This window comes from Bradysia coprophila (assembly GCF_014529535.1).
Source record: "Bradysia coprophila strain Holo2 chromosome IV unlocalized genomic scaffold, BU_Bcop_v1 contig_106, whole genome shotgun sequence".
Lineage (NCBI taxonomy): Eukaryota > Metazoa > Arthropoda > Insecta > Diptera > Sciaridae > Bradysia > Bradysia coprophila.
The window spans coordinates 2,851,365-2,876,262 of NW_023503372.1; the positions used below are offsets into that span (position 1 = coordinate 2,851,365).

At 38.2% G+C, this 24,898-nt stretch overlaps 5 protein-coding genes, 1 long non-coding RNA gene and 1 pseudogene across 7 annotated transcripts; 6 read left to right on the forward strand and 1 right to left on the reverse strand.

The window, feature by feature from the left end:
- The first annotated feature begins 2,799 nt into the window (after positions 1-2,799).
- LOC119071106 (linear gramicidin synthase subunit D-like) lies at positions 2,800-9,669 on the forward strand. The gene is made up of 21 exons (XM_037175752.1): positions 2,800-3,048; positions 3,104-3,248; positions 3,622-4,023; positions 4,080-4,245; positions 4,609-4,733; positions 4,792-4,916; positions 4,975-5,193; positions 5,248-5,450; positions 5,517-5,705; positions 6,132-6,320; positions 6,459-6,597; positions 6,751-7,076; positions 7,384-7,545; positions 7,609-7,723; positions 7,794-7,909; positions 7,987-8,127; positions 8,199-8,386; positions 8,587-8,798; positions 8,883-9,116; positions 9,220-9,378; positions 9,445-9,669. The coding sequence occupies exons 1-21, from the start codon at positions 2,929-2,931 to the stop codon at positions 9,580-9,582; spliced, it is 3,813 nt and encodes a 1,270-aa protein (XP_037031647.1). The 5' UTR covers positions 2,800-2,928; the 3' UTR covers positions 9,583-9,669.
- A 1,812-nt stretch (positions 9,670-11,481) lies between these two features.
- On the forward strand, positions 11,482-12,536 carry LOC119070628. Of its 2 annotated transcripts, none has more exons than XM_037175053.1 (4): positions 11,482-11,617; positions 11,679-11,851; positions 11,965-12,079; positions 12,156-12,536. In XM_037175053.1, exons 1-4 carry the CDS (start codon positions 11,560-11,562, stop codon positions 12,386-12,388), a joined length of 579 nt encoding a protein of 192 aa, XP_037030948.1. In that variant the 5' UTR covers positions 11,482-11,559; the 3' UTR covers positions 12,389-12,536. The 2 variants fall into 2 exon arrangements, 1 of the variants encoding a protein (XP_037030948.1); XR_005086538.1 differs by having other exon boundaries at positions 11,489-11,617; positions 11,683-11,851.
- A 1,432-nt stretch (positions 12,537-13,968) lies between these two features.
- Positions 13,969-21,455, forward strand: LOC119070903 (annotated as a pseudogene).
- LOC119070902 (protein FRA10AC1 homolog) lies at positions 14,014-14,984 on the forward strand. Its single transcript, XM_037175428.1, has 3 exons — positions 14,014-14,311; positions 14,378-14,537; positions 14,600-14,984. Exons 1-3 carry the CDS (start codon positions 14,039-14,041, stop codon positions 14,932-14,934), a joined length of 768 nt encoding a protein of 255 aa, XP_037031323.1. The 5' UTR covers positions 14,014-14,038; the 3' UTR covers positions 14,935-14,984.
- LOC119070901 (spermine oxidase-like) lies at positions 14,951-17,359 on the reverse strand. Its single transcript, XM_037175427.1, has 4 exons — positions 17,040-17,359; positions 16,212-16,978; positions 15,438-15,634; positions 14,951-15,376 (listed from the first exon to the last, which is right to left on the reverse strand). The coding sequence occupies exons 1-4, from the start codon at positions 17,341-17,343 to the stop codon at positions 15,031-15,033; spliced, it is 1,614 nt and encodes a 537-aa protein (XP_037031322.1). The 5' UTR covers positions 17,344-17,359; the 3' UTR covers positions 14,951-15,030.
- LOC119070904 lies at positions 17,784-18,827 on the forward strand. The gene is made up of 4 exons (XM_037175430.1): positions 17,784-17,919; positions 17,981-18,153; positions 18,267-18,381; positions 18,458-18,827. Exons 1-4 carry the CDS (start codon positions 17,862-17,864, stop codon positions 18,688-18,690), a joined length of 579 nt encoding a protein of 192 aa, XP_037031325.1. The 5' UTR covers positions 17,784-17,861; the 3' UTR covers positions 18,691-18,827.
- A 2,744-nt stretch (positions 21,456-24,199) lies between the features above and the next one.
- LOC119070670 lies at positions 24,200-24,720 on the forward strand. Its single transcript, XR_005086541.1, has 3 exons — positions 24,200-24,268; positions 24,330-24,499; positions 24,612-24,720. It is a non-coding gene; the product is annotated as an uncharacterized LOC119070670 (long non-coding RNA).
- Positions 24,721-24,898: the final 178 nt, after the last annotated feature.

Consider the following 24,898-nt stretch of genomic DNA (forward strand, 5'->3'; position numbering starts at 1 on the left):
TTTAAAAAAATTCTTCATATGGAAGAACGAAAAAGGGAATAGCTACTTTTTTTGTCACATGAATTCCTAGACTTTTTACTTCAGTAATCGTTTGACGAACTTCCCTAAAATTCTTAGGATTTTTTTTAAATTCTAGAAATGTTAGTCTTGATGCCATGATTCTTTTGAAAAACAGCCCTCCCAAATCGGATGCAGTTTCTAGTGGAACTTTTTATGCATACCTAGAAGGGACTCGACTCTAGAAACCAATTTCAAAAAAATTCTTCGAAGCTTGTGTGGTTAGCGAGAGGTCATCAAAAACCGAAAAATTGCACTTTTCTTACAAAAAAAATCTCCAGTTACACGAGCCGTATAGGGTAATTTGAAAGGTAATTTTATGTGCTTTTGCGCCAAATAGGGTCTTACGTGGCTTGGATGCATCTACGATGAAATAGAAGTTGAAATGTTTAAGTGCCCATATTTCATCGCATATGCATCCATGAGACCCGAAAGTACATAAAATTACCTATCCAATGCCCTACCACACGATCATGTACGTTTCGTGTACCTCGAGTGACTTCTGTAAGAACAGTGTAAGTTCTCCGTCTTTTTCGGTTGAAAACTTCAACGGCACATATTACATTGCAATAGTACATTTGAATACCTTTCTAATGGCACCCCACACCCACACGACACTGTACGGCTCGTGTAAATGAAGAAATTTTTGTAAGAAAAGTGCAAGTTTTCGGTTTTTGATCACCTTTCACCAGCCCCACAAGCTTCGAAGGATTTTTTTTGTAGGTGTTTTGGCTTCTAGGGTCAAATACCTTTCTAGGCACATATGAAAAAGTTCACTGGAAAATGCGTCTGATTTCGGTAGGCTATTTTTCAAAAGAATAAACCTTAAATGGAATAAATGGCAAACAATCGACATGCAATTTTATTTGGAAGGGTAGTTAAGAGGATGCTAAAATTACGAACTTGATTAGATACCTTCGGTGAAAGTAATTTTGTTCATGCCTTATAATACTTGCCTTGTCTTCGAAGACTTTGCAATAAACTGACCTTACTAAATTTCGATCTGTTTATTGTTTTGTTATGTTTCTATATGTCTTCATCGGTTGGATGATTCGGGAAACCATAAATTCTGAATACTTACGGCGTGGGGTAATTTGGCACACGGTGCTAAAACAACGCATTTTTCAACTACCTAAAAGGTGAACTCGCACACGATTTTTCGATACCAAAATTTTGTAAAGGGAGTCATTAAGTCGATGACATGGCTAAAAAGCATTTGCAGCAATGAACTTGCGTGTTACCAAAAGCATCAATTATGTCGGAATCATCATCATTCAATCTGGCACTCCTTCATTCGTATCTGTCGATCCTCTTATAGCAGATCATAATCAGATTTATCGCTCATTTTGGTCGTGCTGTTGTCGTCTCAATGTGTTTTCGCGTTTGAAGGACGCAAAATGAAGAATTTTCTTTAGGCATAGTAATTGTGGGGTTGGATGTATGACTTTAAACTTGTTTTAAAAACATTTTATTTAATTATTCAATTTACATACGGGTTGTAAAGAAATAGAAATTACAGATAAAATATCTGATCGAGGCGAGTTGACGCGGGAATCGTTGATAAAATGGAAGAAGCATTTGCCCTCTGGATTGCTAACGATATGCGTTGAACTAAATATTCATGAGATCTAGGATTCTCCACTGACTTCGTTGAGCTTAGGACCGATCTTGCTTATCAAGTACAAAGCGTCCGATGACCAGGGGCCGAGCGTCTCCACTGCGAAGGCGTTAAAAATGTAATTTCCCCTTTTCCCCGACTTTAAACTAGTTCTTAGAGAGACATTCCGTTAATGATGGTTCCAAGGTAACGTAAAATAATTTAGTCAGATCAAACCACCGAGCTTTAAATTGATTTTTTTTATTCGAAACAAAATCATTTGTCCAAACGATCACTTTGGTTAACCGTCAAAACCCATCAATTATCCAAATTTTTCTAATTTCTACCACTTGGATGGTTGCGATAGCATTCTAAAATTCAACTAAGACACACAGTAGCACTGACGATGTTCATACCTTGGCCGTGCCGCAAATCATGCAAATAGAAAATATTCACAGACTTTCTCACCAACTTCCGGATTTCTTGTTAGCCTCTGAAAATACTTTGATTTTTCATGGCACCGTGAATAATTTCAATCCATTCCAAAATTTGATATTAATCCCACAGCAGCCAATGCTGACTGCTGACCGATACCAACCCTTTTGAGTCACCACCGTGAAGTAAATGTTAACTTTGGATCGTTAAATTGGCATAGTTCGGTTGACCGAACTATCAATTCACACTAAATTGAAAATCAAATGTACGGCTCAATTAGCCCAGCTTTATTTTACCTTTCCGCAAACGTTGCATTTTTGCACACGTATCATTTTTCATGTTTAACCAATTATCGAATTCCACAACATTAACAATAATTAATTTAAATTTGTAAACCAAAATTGTGATATAATTGTGAAAATGTGATGACTGGGTCAACACACATGCAAAAGCGAAAGTTACGTATCCCAATCCCATACACTTGAAACTTTTTTTTATAGAAACAGCCAAAGTCCAAGTCTTAAAATTCTTTGAAAAATAATAATGAAGACCAAGCTCGAACTATCGTTGTACGAAAATGTTAATACAAATTCGGTCTTTTGTCCGTCGTTATCAGCAATTAAACCTCGAATGATTCTTATAATCTCGTATAATTGAATCAGAACATATACAGCTTATCTCGGGGGAAAAAAAGTTCAGAGTTTTCAATTCGAATTACTAGTTAGTCTGACGACACTGTGAGTCGAGACGTGTTCGTAACGTGTAGCGTCGATTCAGCTATTTTCATTCACGTTCATATAATTTATTGGACCAAATTTGAATTAATTTATTCAACAAAAATGGTACCGTACATCGAGATGGCCACTTACGGTCAAGGTGGTTGCTTACACGATTTATTTACCACACAAGCGGCTAAAACACCCAACAAGACAGCAGTTGTTACAGCCGATGGCCAAAAGGTTTGAAATAGTATTCGTTAGGAAAAATCCGGTAATTTTCTGATGAAAAATTTAGATTACATTTGATGAACTGAACACTATCACCGATGTGTTAGCTGATAAATTACGAATCTGTGGTGTTGGTAGAAATAAAGTGGTTGGTATTTTCATGGAAAGATGCTTGGAGTACACCGTCAGTTACATTGCTATATTAAAAGCAGGTAAAATCATTCACCCTTTGATTCACAAAATTGGGATCGGGTTCAGATCAACTTGACGTAATTTTTAACTAAATGTTGACCAGATGTTATATCTAGACTTGAGGATAACTCAAAATCTACGCATGAAACCTTTTACAGACGTCTATGTCATCTGTTATCGACCGCGCGACGAAAAATAAGCAATCAAGCTCTTAACAATGAGGTCTTTTATAAATGAAGAGAATGTTAAAATTGATGAAGTAAAAGATCAAACACTTAGTCAATTGAAGTAATAGATTCTATAATGACACAGATGGTAGCCGTCTGTGAAAGGTTAATCGATGGAACCGAAAAATAACTCTAAACTAATCAGCGAAATTGGTATCGAATTAAGACGGTGCATATCTTCCCATCGAAATGTCTTATCCGAACAACCTAATACAATCGGTACTGGAGGACTGTAAGCCAGTTGTAATTTGCACCAAAGCAGCATACAATCACTTGCTTAACACCAACATAACTACATTGTTCCTACAAAACAACTGGGTCGAACAGTATGAAGAGGAGATTAATCGACTGGCCGTCAAACCGACCCGCGAACATGTTTTATTGGATGACATGGCGTATACGGTTTATTCATCGGGCACGACTGGTCGACCGAAAGGTATCGTATGTCCTCATCGCGGAGCTGTTTACTCTTATGTATGGCGACATCTCGCATTTCCATATGATGACGATGATCGAGAAGCGTGTAACGTATTTTTCGTATGGGAGATGTTGCGTCCATTGTTAAAAGGTGGGATAAATGATTAAACATTGTGCTGGGTCGCTAATTTTACAAAAATGATTCAGGCATTCCAATGTACATTATACCCGACAACGTTATTTATGATCCACCGAGATTGGTGGCATTCTTAAAAGAACATAAAATCACTAGAATGCTGTTCACTCCATCATTACTGCAAGCGGTACTAGATACTCAAGCATCATCTTTAAAGGATTGCTTTAAGACAATGAAGTAAGATAGCCAAAATAACCAAAGACAAAAATCAAAGATCTTCACAAATCTGCCGTATTAAGCCAAAACACGTTATTTATGTGCTTTCGAAAGCTTTGAGCTTCTTTTGGATTACATTATAAAAGTGTAATTAGTTCTCTGGAATACAAAAAAGCTTAAAGCTCTCGAAAGCTCTTAAGAAGCAAAGACATAAAGGCAATACGATCTTTTGACTTAGCACAGTAGACCTGCAACACGTTTGTTACGGATCGTCGCAGATGTGAGGAGAGACAGCCGCTAGGAAACAGAATTCTGTTTGTTCGGTTGCCTTTTTCCGATTTTCCATCTTCCCATGTCTGACTGCTGGCAATCATTTTATTTTAGGCAAATTTGGTTGTGCGGTGAAGTCGTAACAACTACACTAAGAAACCGTATCGCATCGTCTCTTCCTTGGGTGAAAATATTAAATCTTTACAGCATTTCGGAATGTCATGACGTTGCTTGTTCAGGTATGATAAGTTGAGTATTGAGCCGGTCATACTTAACGCCTAAGCTTTATTTTTAAAGATTTGACCGAAGGATTTGGCCTTGAAGGAAGGACCTACTGTCCAGTGGGTAAAATTTTCAACGGTGTCCATGTCGTAGTGATGGATGATGACTATAATGTGAAATCAATCGGCGATCCTGGAGAAGTATATTAGAAGTTTAGGAATTCGTTCAAATGATTAAACTAAACCGAAAATCTATCAGGTGTATGTCGGTGGACCAACTTTAGCCATTGGCTACTTAAATAGGCCGGATCTAAATGAGCAACGTTTTATCAAAACACCTCCATCTCTGGTGGATGCATACGGTTCACGCTTATATCGAACCGGCGATTGGGGATACCTACTGAGTGATGGTAGTTTGGAAATAATAGGCCGTTGTGATTCAATGGTAAAAATACGAGGCTACACTGTCGAGTTGAAAGTAAGTGAGTGTTGCTAGAAGCCACAGATTTCATCATTAAATGTGTTTGTATAGGCGGTTGAAGCTGCATTTCTAACCATCCCAGAAATAAACATGAGCTGCGTTTTGTCGATTGGTACGGAAGGAAGTGATAAATTTCTGGTGGCATATGTGGTGCTCAATGAAGGTTATCCCAGAAATGTCAACAATATCCGTTTGAAGCTGAAATTTCTGTTACCATTCTATATGATTCCTTCCCAGTTTGTGTTTTTGGAGAAGTAAAAAAAAAACGAAAACTGTTCTACTGAGGAAAAAAACTTAATTTAACTTTTCAATTTTGACAGAATTCCGATTCTCGACTCTTCGGGTAAAATCAACAAAAAAGAGTTACCACCCGTACGAGGGTTCAGTGAGGAGGATATAAATGTGCAAAATTTTTCCAATCCATTAGCCAGAACACTGGCTACAATTTGGTGCAAAATTTTAAAAATTTCCTCTGTAGATGCAACCGACAATTTTTTCGATTTAGGCGGGTGAGTAATGCACAAATGCACGAGAGAACTTAAAATGAGTTTTGTCCCTGAAAGTGGGAAGGAATATCAGTTGCAACTTGACGAAAATCGAAAATTTGACGAAATTTAAAAAAACACGACGAAATTTCACAAAACTTGACGAAATTTCACAAATCTTGGCAAAATTTCATAAATTCTAACGAAATTCGAAAATTTGACGAAAAACGAAAATTTGACGAAATTAGAAAATTTGACGAAATTCGAAAATTTAACGAAAATCGAAAATTTAACGAAAGTGGAAAATTTGACGAGATTTGAAAATTTGACAAAAAACGAAAATTTGATAATCGAAAGTTTGACGAAATTGGAATATTTGACGACACTCACATACATTACATTAGTCCATTACTCGACCTTTTGCTTTTCTAAATCAAATTCTACCTTCAGACACTCCTTACTGGCAGCCACAGCCGTGAACCAAATAAATGAAGAGCTTGAAATAGATCTATCAGTTTTGGACCTGTATAGCAGCTCCACCATCGAATTGTTGCTGCAAAAAATCACGACTGGTGAAAGTAATAAAAAGTCAGAGATAAACTTGTTGGAGAGCTTAGATTCAATAGCCATCAAACACATGTAATTTGTGACAGAAACAAGTCGACTGCACAGAGCCCCCGAAGTTGTAGCAACAAAATAGATTTGGAGGCTCTGGTAGCAGAGTCTGTTGATAATTGTATTGAACCTAGAAATATTATTCCCAAAAAAACATTTCAGACCAAATTTGCAATTACGAGTGTTTTGGAAGTCTGTGAACTTACGAAAAGAACAATTTTCTCGTGGCAATATTCTGTTGACAGGAGCAACTGGATACCTAGGGAGTTTTGTTTTGAAGCAATTACTGGAAGAAACGCAAGTAAGTTCTTTGCATGTGAGCCGATCTAATCGGCTGGATGATGAACTCAAATTACCTTTGAGTTGATCATGCGGCGAAGTTTTCAGCAGGCTGCAGTTTCGTTTTGATAGAAGAAGCAGTGTAACTTTACACATACGTAAATATACTTTTAAGGCTACCATTTACTGTCTGGTTCGAACGTCAACGTCACAAAATGCTTACGAACGTCTCGAGAATGTACTGACTACTAGAAGAATACCAAAAGATTATTTAGCGACCCGAATAGTCCTAATAAGTGGCGATGTCTCACTGAACAAATTCGGAATGGATGATGTCGACTACATGGCTATATCTTACGATGTTAGTGCCGTTATTCATTGTGGTGCACAAGTCAATTTAATTCTTCCATACGGAGCTTTACACAGTGCCAACGTTGTTGGCACTCAAATGGTGTTAGCCTTTTGTATGGATGGAAAATTAAAGCCATTGCATTACATTAGGTAAGTCAAGTTGTTCTAGCTTTCGAACTGACTGATAATAAAGTCAGTTAGATATTTGTTAGCATCTGTTGTTCACAATGATGGCAAAAGAAAGAGATATGCTTCAGTCAGTGTCCTCTTATATATCTACAGTAAAACTAATGAAGTACAAGATTTCGTGTCAAAAACTAGGCGATACTTAAAACAAAAGAATTAACAGATTTAATCGTTGCAAATCCACTTGCTGTTATATAAAATTCAAAATTTTTGAAGATCATATCTTTTTTGGTTGTTGTTTCACTTCTCGTTATACAATTTTGTGTTACAGTACAAGTGATGTGTTTCCCGAAAATTTGAAAAATTGCCAAGAAACGCATAACATGCTCGAACATACCGATCATCTGCAACACGGTTATGGTCAGTCCAAGTGGCTTGCCGAACAGATCGTTAATTCGGCTTCGGCGAATGGATTACCAGTGGTAATATCCAGGTAAATGAAAAGAAATCGACCGACTGAGATATTAACTCCCAATGGCATCTACAAAACTTTTAGATTTGGAAATATTGCCGGTAGCCAGACTTTACCGGTTTGGAATGATAACGATCTGATTCTGTTGATATTACGTGGAGTCATTTTATCAAGATCAGCTCCTGATATTGATTGGAAGGTGCGGATTTTTAACAGATTTGCAGTAATCTTAAGTTCTTACTGCTTACACTTAAGATTTTGAATTGCAGGTGGAACTGTCACCTGTCGATTTTATCGCTGAGTCGATAGTTAAACTCACTATGGGCGTGACCACTTATTTTGGGAAAAAATTCAACTTCATCAACTCCGACACAATGGATTGCCAGTAAGTGTCAAATTCCTAGAACATTCAGACACAAAATGTTTGCCCGATTCAGAAATTTGGAATTTAATTCAAATAAGGAACATATGGCAATATCTTCAGCAAATTGGTTACGAAATCAATATTGTTCCGTACGAGCAATGGACCGAATCTGTTCGGAAAACAGCTGCACATTTTGATAATCTTAAACCACTGGTTCAGTTACTCAGTACTCGGTTAAAGTAATTTTTTTTCTTAGAGTGTACTCGTTTCGTGATTCGATTCTACAAAATTTGTTTTACACTGTCCACAGGACCGACGATTACCTAACAAAAGCTTCCACATTCGCACAGGACAATGTTAGTAAGCTTTTGTCAGATTGTGGTTCCACATATCCTCGTTTCAATAACATCATGTTGGATAAATATATGAAAACGTTAATGGATGGTCAGTACATTCCTGCTCCTCCAAGACATGATTCGATCCAATTCCAATTAACGAGTAAGCATTGCAATTAGAAAAAAAAATTGAAAAATTTTCGTGTTGGTGTGAAGAAAGGTAGGACCAAAATTGACCCGTATACACAGGGAAACATAATTTCTGCGAGGAACAATACCAAATGAAGACTATTCGATACAAGATCAGATAAAAATTCTTGAGTCAGTCCTACAGATAATAATTCTCAGTAAATCCCATTCTAGAATCGGTCATTACATCTCTCAGTGGAAAAGTAGCTCTCGTCACCGGTGCATCGTCTGGTATTGGAAGGGCCATAGCAAAACAATTGGCAATGTCTGGAATAATAACTGTAGCGGTAGCAAGACGAATCGATAAACTAATGGAGCTACAAAATGAGTCCGAATACGCATCGACATTGGTGCCAATGAAAGTCGATGTGACCAACAGAGATGAGGTGGAGTCTTATTCCCGACAATAATTAGTTGATTCAAATTATGAATTCTCTAACCTATTTTCCATTTTCCCATTTTCCATTCAGGTATTTTCGTGTATTTCTCAAGTCAAAGCGAATGTGGGCTCAATCGACATATTGGTCAACAGTGCTGGATCAATGGACTACTGTAAAATGATCGATTGCCAACTAGATTCATGGGTGAAAATGGTGGAATTGAATTGCATTGGTCTTTTAAATGTTACTGCTGCAGTATTACCTCATATGAAGGGTAGTAAGTCTGGTCACATTGTAAATATAACATCAGATGCCGGTAGAAAGGTATAATATGTCAATCTGCACTGTTGTCACTCCATATTTTCTGGTCCATAAAAATGAACACAGAACATACAAGCCGACAGTAATTTTTTTAAAAATCGTTTAGCCCTTTGCTGGACTTGCTGTCTATTCCGGCACTAAATACTTCGGCGAATGTGTTTCGGAAGCCATGAGACAGGAACTGGTTCCGTACAACATTAAAGTTACCTGCATTCAACCTGGTGATACGACTACTGAATTGCATGGTAAAACGAAAAATCCAGAGGTACAATTTCAACCATTTCACATTCAATCACTGTCTTTGATTGACTGAAAATTTGATCTTCACAAGTTACTAGCGGAATATGGAACGCAAGCTGAATATCTGAGAGCGGATGATGTGGCAAATGCGGTTCTATACGCACTGAATCAACCGCCAAATTGTGCTGTTAATTCGATTCTATTGGAACCAATTGGTGCTCCGATATAATTTACGGATTCGGCAAAAGTTCCTAAGGTTTTATTCGTGTAGAGTTACTGCTGAATGCAAACCACAAGTTTGTAGGGGCGATTCGGAGATTCAAAGTTCAAATAGAAGGTGTTTGTGTGCTAACATCGCTTAGACTAAATTTGGTTATTGAAAAATGGAAAATAAAAAATATTTTACAAAATATAAATTCGTAAAACTTAGCTCGTCTCGGCAGATATCTTTCAAGGATAAATTTCGATAAATTACCGGTTTTTCATTTTTTCGAAAAAAAAACCTTTTCCCTCTAAACTAACTGATAACATCAATTAACTCGTTAACACGTTTCGTTCAACCTTGGTTGAATAAAAGAAAAAAAAATCAACAACCAGACCAGAACGCTAAGCAGGCAACGGAGAGACCAGCTAAGATGTGCAACTAAGAGGTGTTAGGGCGGCCAGCCGATCCAGGGCAGACCGATAAGCAGACTGATGCTGAGAATGAAGAAACGGGTCCAACCAAGCGACGGCGGCTCGGTATGTCAGGACCAGTTGGAATTATTAGGACATCAGGTTCGAGACCATCAAGATCGACCAGATCAAGTTCGAGACCATCAAATTCGATAATATCAGGTACGATTTTACCACCCTTGAATTGAATTTTCTATAACGGACGAATCGGATCCTGACTCATTCATTGAAATCGATCGATAGTTTTCTGGATGGAAACACGTTAATCCAACCAAAATTGGATCCAAGCAGAGATTTTTTTTTGAATTCATGACATTTGGCTCAGTATGGGTACTAAACATATTGGATTGCATACGGTGCATACCTATAGTTTAGTGCGGCAAATGAAGCCGGTCCCGAGTTTGGTGCTATGTGTTGAGAGAAGTTATCCAACTTTTTGTTACAAAAAACATGTCGTTTTAGGGGTTTTTGCTCGAAATTAACATTTTTTTAAATTTTATGTTTGGGGATATTTAATGTACTCATTTAGTGCTGGCGAATGAGCCCTCATTCAAGTTTGGTGCTGCCAGCTGACCGGATATATTACAATTTTTCCCTAATCTTGAAAAATTAATTATGTCATGTAATTTGACAGCACCAACTCGAGTGAGGGCTCATTCGCCTTGGGACAAGTGGGTTGGCCTGTAGAGGCGCCACATTTTTTTCATAGTACTTCATTCTCTGTGGCTTATTTTCATGTGACTTCACATTTGTCATTACAGAACAAATGTCACCATATGAAGTTGGTTCACATGGTTCCATCGATCAAATTATTTTTTTGAATTCAAATCTTGTACTTCAACTTTTTGAACATGCATTTTACTAAGAACTCTTTATTTTTAAAAGCTATTTACATTCGGACGGTCTTGAGCCACGATTGAACAATCTGTGCCACATTATTATTACCCTACTTAAGACAAAAAATGTTTGCTCAGCACTTTAGTTCTTAAGCACTGGTACGGTCTTAACATGGATAGTGCTTGTAGAGGAACCGAATTGGGGTCGCTTCAACAAAATGAATAGCTTAGCAAGATGTCCTAGCTGCGTGTGGGGTTAAAAGGAAGGCTAACATTTGCAAAGAATTAATATAAAGGAAACGTTTTCCGACGAAATTTGAAATTTAAGATAACATAGTGCAAGTTATACAATTAAAGAATTGTGTGTCGCTATGAGAAATATGCTCGTCATTATCATTGACGCTTTTTATATTTTTACTCTAAATTTTTACAATAATTTTTATGAGTGTCAATATTTGCATTGAATTCAGCGACTGTTTATGTTCACAGTATAAACGAACATATCACGGGATGTGATGTCGTTAAAAATTTGATATACTTTTAAATTAACTTTGTTTGTTCTTTAGTCTGATAAGTTTAAGATCACCCATAAAAGCACATGTGCATCGATGATAAGAGGTCATAATTAAAAGGAAGCTTGCACGGTGTAGTTCGACTTTTGTTCCGGTTTTAGTCGCTAATACATTGAAGTGAAAATGATAATTCAAAATTTGATTTTCGTTTTCACTTTTTATCTTACTATGGAAAGTGCCCGTAAGTTTAATATGGTTCAGGATCATTAGACTCCTTGATTTACACATTTTTGTTTTCTAAGAAAGCTCAACCGTAGCTGACACAGGTGTCGCTGGTGGTGACTTAAACGTCACCGATGCTGATATAAGCGTTTCCGGTACGAAGCATTGTGCTGACCGTCCTCCACAAAGTGACTGGACCTACTTGGGCAATGTTGGAACGAAACATTTTTTCCTTTTTGATAACAACACTTTGGTATGAAATTAAGATTACAATTTACAAGTTACCAGATCGATGGCGTACTTCCATTTTACATCCGTCGAACATTATATTGAACTTGAACTGACATTGTAACCATTTCCGATCAGGTGTCATGGCAAGATGCTGTCGCTATTTGCAGTGGTAAGGGAATGTACCTTGTCAAAATTAATGACAAAGCCGAAATGGATTTCGTAAATCTACAAGTTGTGACGAACAAAATTGGTTAGCGCCGCATACACCAAGCCATTCAGCAACTTCTTCTAATTTTGCTTTTCTCTCGTCTCTATCGCTTTCTTAGGTCCAGTTTGGTTCGGAGCGAGAGATTTGGGCGGTAGAGGTTCATATAAATGGACACCCAACACTGCTGCTAGTTCCTATTCAATTGGCACCTTTGTAAATTTCTCTGATTTCCTGGAAAACGGCCCGTTAGCTTTGCAGATGAACTTACGCGTGTCTAATAATCTGTTTCCGGCACCATCATACTTGAAAACAGCCAAACCATTTTGCCAGTCAGCAACGACAACTTATTGATAAAATCAATTGAGTGTTGAGCTGGTCACTGCAACTTAAATTGCACGTCGGTATAACTTTTCGTTTGAGAAATTTCTAAATTACTTTCCTTGTTATCTATCGTATGAATAAATTACAGCGCATTAGTAAAAGTAATCTGGACGTATTGAAGAAAACACCGAAAAACGATAGAAAATATTACATATGATTGACTTTTTCGGATCTGCCTGCGCCTACGTTACGCTTGGGAAATTCAATCACAAATCGGATTAGAAGCACGTCTCCCCACGTCAGTGTCACCCAAGCTCAAGAATGTCCCTGAAGTCAGAGTGAGTGACTTCTATGTAAAATTGGAAATTGCTATAAATGTGTATTATACACAACTTGCTACGGTAGAACTAGGTAAAATATCAGCAAGATAAACTACAAAGCATAGAGGTTGACTACCTGTAGTAGGAGGAAAGCTTGCCAAAGCTACAAGACTATTATGACCCAAATGTGAAGTAATATATTACACACTTGTCACGAAGAAGTCGAGGCTTGCCGAGACTGATAGTGACAAGTGTGTACTCTATTTTATCACATAAGCGAAAACGAGACAGTAAAAAATCATTGGCCATTTTTCTTATTGCTGAACTTTAACCTAACATTCACTGCTATTGATAGGTTATGAAAAAGACGACAAAAATAAGTGACATTCCATGTGCGCTGTGGTTTTATATATAACAAAATGTTAAACAATTGAAGTAACAGACTCAAAATCATTCGTATGAAAGTTATTTTAATCGAATGAAGCAATAGATCCGACAAAAATATTATAGATATGCAATTAGACCGATTCACGAGTCATTTTTTGAAACGGATTTGACCGGAAAACGTCTTCAAAAATCAGAATTGGTGGACTAAAGACAATTCCGTTGAGAAGGTGTTTTTAAAAATTGTTCCGAGAGAGATTCAAAAAAGAAAGTGCGATTTCCGGCTATTTTGACAATTTTCGAATCAGTCTCAGATTTAAACGAAAAGTTCCATACTTTCCCAAACGCCCTGCACCTCAACGTAGTCAAATTTAAACAAGAAAATGTGTCGACGAGAATTTTACCGATGAGATTTTACAACGAAAATTTAACAAAAAAAAATTGCGTTACAAGTGGCACATGATTATTGTCGTATGAGGGGTTTCATCAGCATCTGCCACCTGTGACGCAATTTTTTTTTGTTAAATTTTCGTTGTAAAATCTCATCGGTAAAATTCTCGTTCGACACATTTTCTTGTTTAAATTTGATTACATTGAGGCGCAGAATGCGTCACCAAAACTTATATCAAATGTTTTGGAAGTTTAATTTTTCCTAGACTAGCGTCACCTTTTCCTCTTTTGAGGTTTTTGTGGGATTTGTATTTGACCAATATTTATTTATTTCTGTATCTGAATCACACGATCAATTAGTAATGGATCAAAACATCGATCAAAGTATTAATGTGAAACAGTAACCGTAAGCTTCCGCACTCAAACTTTAAATAATTTAATACAACCGACCTCTGCAGTCGATTCCAAGTAATTGCGACTCTTAAAAAAATGTCAAATGAAAAACAGTACACTTTTTAACAGTGTCTCTCACTGTCATCCCCATTTGTTTTGGTTGTGTAAATATTTGGTAAACATCAACATTACCATGGCACGATTCGGCAACTTGAATCCTTACGATTTACACAAACGTCTCATCAATGACTACATTCTGAAAAAACCGGGAGACACAAAGGTTCTTCAGCGTGACACATCCAAAGATCGTACAGATTACGATGTAATTCGTGACAATCATCGATTTCTATGGGACGATGAAGACGACGAAACAGATTCGTGGGAAAAGCAATTGGCCAAACGCTATTACGATAAACTGTTCAAAGAGTACTGCATTTGTGACTTGAGTCGATACAAGGATAACAAGGTGCGTGACGATATGGTCAATGCGTTGGCATATTTAACTTAGTTCGTTCTGATTCAATGTTTTTAGGTTGCTATGCGATGGCGTGTGGAGAAGGAAGTGGTTACGGGGAAAGGACAATTCATTTGTGGAAATCGAACGTGTTCGGACAATTCAGGACTTAGAAGCTGGGAAGTAAATTTTGCCTATGCCGAACATGGGACACGGAAGAATGCTCTCATCAAACTGCGTAAGTTGATCCACACGGTCATTTACATTCCATTTCAAATAAAACGTCAATGCTATTTCGAGGTCTGTGTCCGGATTGCTCAAAGAAACTCAACTACCACTCCAACAAACGCGAAGTGAAAAAACTGAAAAAAGAGAAACGAAAAAGCGGACGACGATCAAAATCTGCATCCGAAGGAAATCAATCGCCAGGTTGTTCGACTTCTGCAGCCTCAAGTAAAACGGTAACGGACGAAGAAATAGTCGAATCGAACGAGGAGGTTGATGTTCACAAGAATGATGCACTGGAAAAGAACGTCGAGTCCATAGAGAAACATTGTTGGACCAAGACAACGGATGCGGAGGAAAAGAGTCGCGAAGAAGAATTCGACGAATACTTGGAGGATTTATTGTTGTAAGCAAATTCATTCGGTTTGTTGAATTAAATCTTTATTTTATTCGGAAAAAAGGTTTTTGATGAATTTGTCTATTTGAATCTACAAAAGTAGCGGAACTCACTTCTGGCAAAAATTTAAAATTTTCTCCGCCTGTTCAATACCTGACAAGAACGCCCCGTGTGCCGTCGAAAAATACTGTTGATGACACGCTTCTCCGGCAAACAGTATTAATGGGATGCGGCAATCCATTTCCACCTCCTGCCTTTGATTATTGACCGAATCTAAGTCAGCCGGCATTATGAGATTTTTAGCAAATTGTGTGGACAACCCCTTTACACTCAAAGAAAGATCGGCCACAGTTATTGGCTTGGATAGTAACCGACTCGACGTGCCGTTCTTATCGCAATCCGTGCTAATGTAACTATAAGCTCCTCTAACAAATGGATTCGAATACCAACGGGTGCTATAAACATAGAATGCAATACAATCACAATCGAAATCATCAACTGGTGTCATATTGTTACCAATAGTATTTGATTGGTGCGGGAATTTCGGATTTTGTAAATTGTGCTAAGAGTGCAATACAATCGTGAATTACTTGTGAATCGGTTAGCTTTTCCATTTCTATGGCACCCCGGCCACCGACCCATGCAAGTAATGTGTTGGATGGCCCCGGTTTCATGACATCAAATCCGGATATGTGTCTAGTCCAGTTGTGGTCCTGAAAAAGAGGTGAAAGCAAATTTACAGATAAATTTTCACCTGCTATCAGCTCATTTTTCGATGCGATGCGATGCGATGGTACAACTTTCTCGGCTAGCTATCTACAGCAGAATTTTTGTTTCTCTTCGAGCGAAAAATTAAAGGGTGATACAGGCGTCATGTCAGGCACTTGCTATTCGTTCATTAACAAACATTTTTATGAATAAAAGAACAATACGTGTCCAACTACTAGACTGGTGCTGTTACTCTAGATTCAGTAGATGGAAGTTGACGGTCTGAGTCTGAGGTGGATTTCATCACGACAGAGTAAAGTAAACCAGGCAGGAGCAGACGAAGAAAATACATTCAAATGAGGGACCTAAATCCCGTTATAATTGTTTACGAATTTGTTGCGGATGCGATTTTGATACGTTTTAAATCGACGGCTGTTATCGGTAAAGTGTTGTCGAGAGTGTATCTTATCGATAAACGAAAAACTAATGAATCAACCAAAACTTCAACAGAGAGGAAGATTGAAAATATAAGAATTTAGGATCCTCCTGATGAATTTCAATGTCTACAGTTTCAAGACTTACCTTGTAATTGTCATTCCTGAAAATCAGTTGAATTCCGTCCATTTCTTTCCACCAAGGATGTTCGAATTGAATAAATATCTTGTTGATTGTCTCGAATCCAATGTCTCGAATGGTTTGCACGTATGCGTGTGGTAATGCCGGTCTGAACATCGTATGTAAATTGGTCTTCAAACAGCCGAGTGAAAGGGTCACTATAACGTGATTTGCGTGATAAATAGTGTTGTCGGAACATTTCACAGAAATTCTCGGACAACTGGCGCTAGTCACAATTTCGACCACCTCTTTTTTAAAAAGAATATTTTTGCGATCAACTTGATTGCATAATGCTTCGATGGCTGCACTGAAACCATTACGAAAATTGTAATGAGCCTGACAACTTTCACCGTTGTAGGAGTAGGCACCCCAGCTTTTCGCTGATACATGGTCCAAATTAAGGCAGGAGTTGTCAATCACTTGAAAGCGTACATGCCAGTCGAATAGTTGTTGAGCGGTTACTTTGAGCGTGGCATCTTCTAGCGTATCCAAATATTTGCTAAAGTTGTCTAACAAGAACGAATACACTGACTTCGGATAATCAGTCTGGTCCTCTCGTGCATAGGTCTCACATTTGCACAGTATCTGTCCGATGAGGAAGTCAATTTTTTTCACAAAATAGTCGTCGATCGCTTCACCGTCATCTCTTAAATACGCGCCAAGACCTTCCTCTGACTGCTCGGTGGACAGTAAGTCATATCTTTCGGCTATATCATGAAGATGGTTAAATTTTCCTGAAACGTTCGAACCAAACATCAATTTTCGAAGAAATTCGTTTAAACAGCTGAGTCTAACCATGAAGCCACGAGGCGCCCGCATCCACGAAATCCGTTTTGGTCGACTGAATACACTCATCATCACTTTCCGTTGATTTGCGATTTTCATTTGAATCAGTCGATTTGACATTACGTCTCATGTTCAGTGTGTTCACGCGTCCGCCGGCTTTCGCCTGTCCTTCCAAAATGAGGAAACGTTGGCCAGTTGACTGTAGTTTCGTTGCCGCTCCTAGACCGGCCAGTCCAGCTCCGATGATTAGAACATCGACATAATTGCCAGTGCCGTCCTTAGCACTGCGACCATTGGGATTTTTTATTTTCATGTCGTTTGAATTGGCTCTAAAAGGAAATTGGAATTTTGTTCAGTAATTTGGAAAAATGCGGATGGAGATGCGAAAAAAATTTAAAATTTAAAGGGAAGGCTAACATCTGCAAAGAAAAAGGAAACGTTTTCCGACGAAATTTGAAATTTAAGATAACAAAGTGCAAGTTATACAATTAAAGAATTGTGTGTCGCTATGAGAAATATGCTCATCATTATCATTGACGCTTTTTATATTTTCACTCTAAATTTTTACAATAATTTTTATGAGTGTCAATATTTGAATTGAATTAAGCGACTGTTTATGTTCACAGTATAAACGAACAAATCACGGGATGTGATGTCGTTAAAAATTTGATATACTTTTTAATTAACTTTGTTTGTTCTTTAGTCTGATAAGTTTAAGATCACCTATAAAAGCACCTTGCAACGACGATAAGAGGTCATAATTAAAAGGAAGCTTTCACGGTGTAGTTCGACTTTTGTTCCGGTTTTAGTCGCTAATACATTGAAGTGAAAATGATAATTCAAAATTTGATTTTCGTTTTCACTTTTTATCTTACTATGGAGAGTGCCCGTAAGTTTAAAATGGTTCAGGGTGATTAGAAACTCCTTGATTTACACATTTTTTTTTTAAGAAAGCTCAACCGTAGCTGACACCGGCGTCGCTGGTGGTGACTTAAATGTCACCGATGCTGATATAAGCGTTTCCGGAACGAAGCATTGTGCTGACCGTCCTCCGCAAAGTGACTGGACGTACTTGGGCAATGTTGGAATGAAACATTTTTTCCTTTTTGATAACAACACTTTGGTATGAAATTAAGATTACAATTTACAAGTTACCAGATCGATGGCGTGCTTACATTTTACATCCGTCGAACACTATATTGAACTTGAACTGACATTGTAACCATTTCCGATCAGGTGTCATGGCAAGATGCTGTCGCTATTTGCAGTGGTAAGGGAATGTACCTTGTCAAAATTAATGACAAAGCCGAAATGGATTTCGTAAATCTACAAGTTGTGACGAACAAAATTGGTTAGCGCCGCATGCACCAAGCCATTCAGCAACTTCTTCTAATTTTTCTTTTCTCTCGTCTATATCGCTTCCTTAGGTCCAGTTTGGTTCGGAGCCAGAGATTTGGGCGGTCGAGGTTCGTACAAATGGACACCCATAACTGCTGCTAGTTCCTATTCAATCGGCACCTTTGTAAATTTCTCTGATTTCCTGGAAAACGGCCCTTTAGCTTTGCAGATGAACTTACGCGTTTCGAATAATCTGTTTCCGGCACCATCATACTTGAAAACAGCCAAACCATTTTGCCAGTCAGCAACGACAACTTATTAATAAAATTAATTGAGTGTTGAGCTGGTCACTGCAACTTGAATTGTTCGTCGGTACAACTTTTCGTTTGAGAAATTTCTAAATTACTTTCCTTGTTATCTATCGGATGAATAAATTACAGTTGGCATTAGTAAAAGTAATCTGGACGTTTTGAAGAAAACACCGAAAAACGATAGAAAATATTACATATGATTGACTTTTTCGGATCTGCCTGCGCCTACATTACGCTTGGGAAATTCAATCACAAATCGGATTAGAAGCACGTCTCACCACGTCAGTGTCACCCAAGCTCAAAATGTCCCTGAAGTCAGAGTGAGTGAAATGTAAAATTGGAAATTGCTATAAATGTGTATTATACACAACTTGCTACGGTGGAACTAGGTAAAATATCACCAAGATAAACTACAAAGCATAGAGGTAGGCAACCTATAGTAAATTAAAAAATCATTTGTCATTTCTTATTGATGAACTTTAACCTGACATTCACTGCTACACGGTGGGGTTGAACAAAACTTAAATAGAGTCGCGACACCACCTCTGATTTTTTTCATATTCTTATTGAGGGACTCGAGTAATATAAGGAATCACATTCAGTTCGCGGATCCATCCAGCCGTTTCGGAGAACCGGCACTCATGGCCGTGCGGGACCGACGAGTCAATTTGAATACAGATTGTTATCGCAACGGATAGAGGGACTAATTCTAAGCTAATTCGTGTTGAAATGGCTTTCCTCGACAACTTGATCACGTAGCTACAGCCAGCTAAAGTCGAAAATTCGACATCTTTGAATGGTGATATGTCCAAGACGAAGACAGTTTGAAAGACAAAAATGTTAAACAATTGAAGTAACAGACTCAAAATCATTCGTATGAAAGTTATTTTCAGCAATAAATCCGACAATTGTAGATTGCAATTAGACCGATTCACGAGTCACTTTTTTGAAACGGATTCGACCGGCAAACGTCTTCAAAAATCAGAATTGTTGGACTAATGACAATTCCGTTGAGAAGGTGTTTTTCAAAATTGTTCCGAGAGATATTCAAAAAAGAAATGGCGATTTCGGGCTATTTTGACAATTTTCGAACCAGTCTCAGATTCAAACGACGAGAATTTTACCGATGAGATTTTACAACGAAAATTTAACAAAAAAAATGCGTCACAAGTGGCAGATGATTATTGTCGTATGAGGGGTTTCCTCAGCATCTGCCACCTGTGACGCAATTTTGTTTGTTAAATTTTCGTTGTAAAATCTCATCGGTAAAATTCTCGTTCGACACATTTTCTTGTTTAAATTTAATTACGTTGAGTCGCAGAATGCGTCACCAAAACTTATATCAAATGTTTTGGAAGTTTAATTTTTCCTAGACTAGCGTCACCTTTTCCTCTTTTGAGGTTTTTGTGGGATTTGTATTTGACCAAAATGGAACGGGCGCTATAAAAATAATATTTATTTATTTCTGTATCTGAATCACACGATCAATTAGTAATGGATCAAAACATCGATCAAAGTATTAATGTGAAACAGTAACCGTAAGCTTCCGCACTCAAACTTTAAATAATTTAATACAACCGACCTCTGCAGTCGATTCCAAGTAATTGCGACTCTTAAAAAAATGTCAAATGAAAAACAGTACACTTTTTAACAGTGTCTCTCACTGTCATCCCCATTTGTTTTGGTTGTGTAAATATTTGGTAAACATGGCACGATTCGGCAACTTGAATCCTTACGATTTGCACAAACGTCTCATCAATGACTACATTCTGAAGAAACCGGGAGACACAAAGGTTCTGCAGCGTGACACATCCAAAGATCGTACAGATTACGATGTAATTCGTGACAATCATCGATTTCTATGGGACGATGAAGACGACGAAACAGATTCGTGGGGAAAGCAATTGGCCAAACGCTATTACGATAAATTGTTCAAAGAGTACTGCATTTGTGATTTGAGTCGATACAAGGATAACAAGGTGCGTGACGATATGGTCAATGCGTTGGCATATTTAACTTAGTTCGTTCTGATTCAATGTTTTTAGGTTGCTATGCGATGGCGTGTGGAGAAGGAAGTGGTTACGGGGAAAGGACAATTCATTTGTGGAAATCGAACGTGTTCGGACAATTCAGGACTTTGAAGCTGGGAAGTAAATTTTGCCTATGCCGAACATGGGACACGGAAGAATGCTCTCATCAAACTGCGTAAGTTGATCCACACGGTCATAAATATTCCATTTCAAATAAACCGTCAATGCTATTTCGAGGTCTGTGTCCGGATTGCTCAAAGAAACTCAACTACCACTCCAACAAACGCGAAGTGAAAAAACTGAAAAAAGAGAAACGAAAAAGCGGACAACGATCAAAATCTGCATCCGAAGGAAATCAATCGCCAGGTTGTTCGACTTCTGCAGCATCAAGTAAAACGGCAACGGACGACGAAATACTCGAATCGACTGAGGAGGTTGATGTTCACAAGAATGATGCATTGGAGAAGAACGTCGAGTCCATGGAAAAACACTGTTGGACCAAGACAACGGATGCGGAGGAAAAGAGTCGCGAAGAAGAATTTGACGAATACTTGGAGGATTTGTTGTTGTAAGCAAAGCAAGCAAAGCCATTCGGTTTGTTGAATTAAATCTTTATTTTATTCGGAAAAAAGGTTTTTGATGAATTTGTCTATTTGAATCTACAAAAGTAGCGGAACTCACTTCTGGCAAAAATTTAAAATTTTCTCCGCCTGTTCAATACCTGACAAGAACGCCCCGTGTGCCGTCGAAAAATACTGTTGATGACACGCTTCTCCGGCAAACAGTATTAATGGGATGCGGCAATCCATTACCACCTCCTGCCTTTGATTATTGACCGAATCTAAGTCAGCCGGCATTATGAGATTTTTAGCAAATTGTGTGGACAACCCCTTTACACTCAAAGAAAGATCGGCCACAGTTATTGGCTTGGATAGTAACCGACTCGACGTGCCGTTCTTATCGCAATCCGTGCTAATGTAACTATAAGCTCCTCTAACAAATGGATTCGAATACCAACGGGTGCTATAAACATAGAATGCAATACAATCACAATCGAAATCATCAACTGGTGTCACATTGTTACCAATAGTATTTGATTGGTGCGGGAATTTCGGATTTTGTAAATTGTGCTAAGAGTGCAATACAATCGTGAATTACTTGTGAATCGGTTAGCTTTTCCATTTCTATGGCACCCCGGCCACCGACCCATGCAAGTAATGTGTTGGATGGCCCGGTTTCATGACATCAAATCCGGATATGTGTCCAGTCCAGTTGTGGTCCTGAAAAAGAGGTGAAAGCAAATTTATAGATAAATTTTCACCTGCTATCAGCTCATTTTTCGATGCGATGCGATGCGATGGTACAACTTTCTCGGCTAGCTATCTACAGCAGAATTTTTGTTTCTCTTCGAGCGAAAAATTAAAGGGTGATACAGGCGTCATGTCAGGCACTTGCTATTCGTTCATTAACAAACATTTTTATGAATAAAAGAACAATACGTGTCCAACTACTAGACTGGTGCTGTTACTCTAGATTCAGTAGATGGAAGTTGACGGTCTGAGTCTGAGGTGGATTTCATCACGACAGAGTAAAGTAAACCAGGCAGGAGCAGACGAAGAAAATACATTCAAATGAGGGACCTAAATCCCGTTATAATTGTTTACGAATTTGTTGCGGATGCGATTTTGATACGTTTTAAATCGACGGCTGTTATCGGTAAAGTGTTGTCGAGAGTGTATCTTATCGATAAACGAAAAAACTAATGAATCAACCAAAACTTCAACAGAGAGGAAGATTGAAAATATAAGAATTTAGGATCCTCCTGATGAATTTCAATGTCTACAGTTTCAAGACTTACCTTGTAATTGTCATTCCTGAAAATCAGTTGAATTCCGTCCATTTCTTTCCACCAAGGATGTTCGAATTGAATAAATATCTTGTTGATTGTCTCGAATCCAATGTCTCGAATGGTTTGCACGTATGCGTGTGTAATGCCGGTCTGAACATCGTATGTAAATTGGTCTTCAAACAGCCGAGTGAAGGGGTCACTATAACGTGATTTGCGTGATAATAGTGTTGTCGGAACATTTCACAGAAATTCTCGGACAACTGGCGCTAGTCACAATTTCGACCACCTCTTTTTTAAAAAGAATATTTTTGCGATCAACTTGATTGCATAATGCTTCGATGGCTGCACTGAAACCATTACGAAAATTGTAATGAGCCTGACAACTTTCACCGTTGTAGGAGTAGGCACCCCAGCTTTTCGCTGATACATGGTCCAAATTAAGGCAGGAGTTGTCAATCACTTGAAAGCGTACATGCCAGTCGAATAGTTGTTGAGCGGTTACTTGAGCGTGGCATCTTCTAGCGTATCCAAATATTTGCTAAAGTTGTCTAACAAGAACGAATACACTGACTTCGGATAATCAGTCTGGTCCTCTCGTGCATAGGTCTCACATTTGCACAGTATCTGTCCGATGAGGAAGTCAATTTTTTTCACAAAAATATCGTCGATCGCTTCACCGTCATCTCTTAAATACGCGCCAAGACCTTCCTCTGACTGCTCGGTGGACAGTAAGTCATATCTTTCGGCTATATCATGAAGATGGTTAAATTTTCCTGAAACGTTCGAACCAAACATCAATTTTCGAAGAAATTCGTTTAAACAAGCTGAGTCTAACCATGAAGCCACGAGGCGCCCGCATCCACGAAATCCGTTTTGGTCGACTGAATACACTCATCATCACTTTCCGTTGATTTGCGATTTTCATTTGAATCAGTCGATTTGACATTACGTCTCATGTTCAGTGTGTTCACCGCGTCCGCCGGCTTTCGCCTGTCCTTCCAAAATGAGGAAACGTTGGCCAGTTGACGTAGTTTCGTTGCCGCTCCTAGACCGGCCAGTCCAGCTCCGATGATTAGAACATCGACATAATTGCCAGTGCCGTCCTTAGCACTGCGACCATTGGGATTTTTTATTTTCATGTCGTTTGAATTGGCCTCTAAAAGAAATTGGAATTTTGTTCAGTAATTTGGAAAAAATGCGGATGGAGATGCGAAAAAAATTTAAAATTTAAAGGGAAGGCTAACATCTGCAAAGAAAAAGGAAACGTTTTCCGACGAAATTTGAAATTTAAGATAACAAAGTGCAATTATACAATTAAAGAATTGTGTGTCGCTATGAGAAATATGCTCATCATTATCATTGACGCTTTTATATTTTCACTCTAAATTTTTACAATAATTTTTATGAGTGTCAATATTTGAATTGAATTAAGCGACTGTTTATGTTCACAGTATAAACGAACAAATCACGGGATGTGATGTCGTTAAAATTGATATACTTTTTAATTAACTTTGTTTGTTCTTTAGTCTGATAAGTTTAAGATCACCTATAAAAGCACCTTGCAACGACGATAAGAGGTCATAATTAAAAGGAAGCTTTCACGGTGTAGTTCGACTTTGTTCCGGTTTTAGTCGCTAATACTTGAAGTGAAAATGATAATTCAAAATTTGATTTTCGTTTTCACTTTTTATCTTACTATGGAGAGTGCCCGTAAGTTTAAAATGTGTTCAGGTGATTAGAAACTCCTTGATTTACACATTTTTTTTCTAAGAAAGCTCAACCGTAGCTGACACCGGCGTCGCTGGTGGTGACTTAAATGTCACCGATGCTGATATAAGCGTTTCCGGAACGAAGCATTGTGCTGACCGTCCTCCGCAAAGTGACTGACGTACTTGGCAATGTTGGAATGAAACATTTTTTCCTTTTGATAACAACACTTTGGTATGAAATTAAGATTACAATTTACAAGTTACCAGATCGATGGCGTGCTTACATTTTACATCCGTCGAACACTATATTGAACTTGAACTGACATTGTAACCATTTCGATCAGGTGTCATGGCAAGATGCTGTCGCTATTTGCAGTGGTAAGGGAATGTACCTTGTCAAAATTAATGACAAAGCCGAAATGGATTTCGTAAATCTACAAGTTGTGACGAACAAAATTGTGTTACGCGCATGCACCAAGCCATTCAGCAACTTCTTCTAATTTTTCTTTCTCTCGTCTATATCGCTTCCTTAGGTCCAGTTTGGTTCGGAGCCAGAGATTTGGCGGTCGAGGTTCGTACAAATGGACACCCATAACTGCTGCTAGTTCCTATTCAATCGGCACCTTTGTAA

Coding starts and splice junctions, on each gene's coding strand:
- LOC119071106 (XM_037175752.1), top strand. CDS start 2,929: ATGGTACCGTACATCGAGATGGCCACTTACGGTCAAGGTGGTTGCTTA. Junction 4,024..4,079: donor GTTGCGTCCATTGTTAAAAG/GTGGGATAAATG, acceptor AAAATGATTCAG/GCATTCCAATGTACATTATA. Junction 7,546..7,608: donor TTACCAGTGGTAATATCCAG/GTAAATGAAAAG, acceptor CAAAACTTTTAG/ATTTGGAAATATTGCCGGTA.
- LOC119070628 (XM_037175053.1), top strand. CDS start 11,560: ATGATAATTCAAAATTTGATTTTCGTTTTCACTTTTTATCTTACTATG. Junction 11,618..11,678: donor TCTTACTATGGAAAGTGCCC/GTAAGTTTAATA, acceptor TTGTTTTCTAAG/AAAGCTCAACCGTAGCTGAC. Junction 12,080..12,155: donor AGTTGTGACGAACAAAATTG/GTTAGCGCCGCA, acceptor TCGCTTTCTTAG/GTCCAGTTTGGTTCGGAGCG.
- LOC119070902 (XM_037175428.1), top strand. CDS start 14,039: ATGGCACGATTCGGCAACTTGAATCCTTACGATTTACACAAACGTCTC. Junction 14,312..14,377: donor GTCGATACAAGGATAACAAG/GTGCGTGACGAT, acceptor CAATGTTTTTAG/GTTGCTATGCGATGGCGTGT. Junction 14,538..14,599: donor GAATGCTCTCATCAAACTGC/GTAAGTTGATCC, acceptor TGCTATTTCGAG/GTCTGTGTCCGGATTGCTCA.
- LOC119070901 (XM_037175427.1), bottom strand. CDS start 17,343: ATGAAAATAAAAAATCCCAATGGTCGCAGTGCTAAGGACGGCACTGGC. Junction 16,979..17,039: donor GGGCGCCTCGTGGCTTCATG/GTTAGACTCAGC, acceptor CGAACGTTTCAG/GAAAATTTAACCATCTTCAT. Junction 15,377..15,437: donor GCACCAATCAAATACTATTG/GTAACAATATGA, acceptor CTATGTTTATAG/CACCCGTTGGTATTCGAATC.
- LOC119070904 (XM_037175430.1), top strand. CDS start 17,862: ATGATAATTCAAAATTTGATTTTCGTTTTCACTTTTTATCTTACTATG. Junction 17,920..17,980: donor TCTTACTATGGAGAGTGCCC/GTAAGTTTAAAA, acceptor TTTTTTTTTAAG/AAAGCTCAACCGTAGCTGAC. Junction 18,154..18,266: donor TTTTTGATAACAACACTTTG/GTATGAAATTAA, acceptor ATTTCCGATCAG/GTGTCATGGCAAGATGCTGT.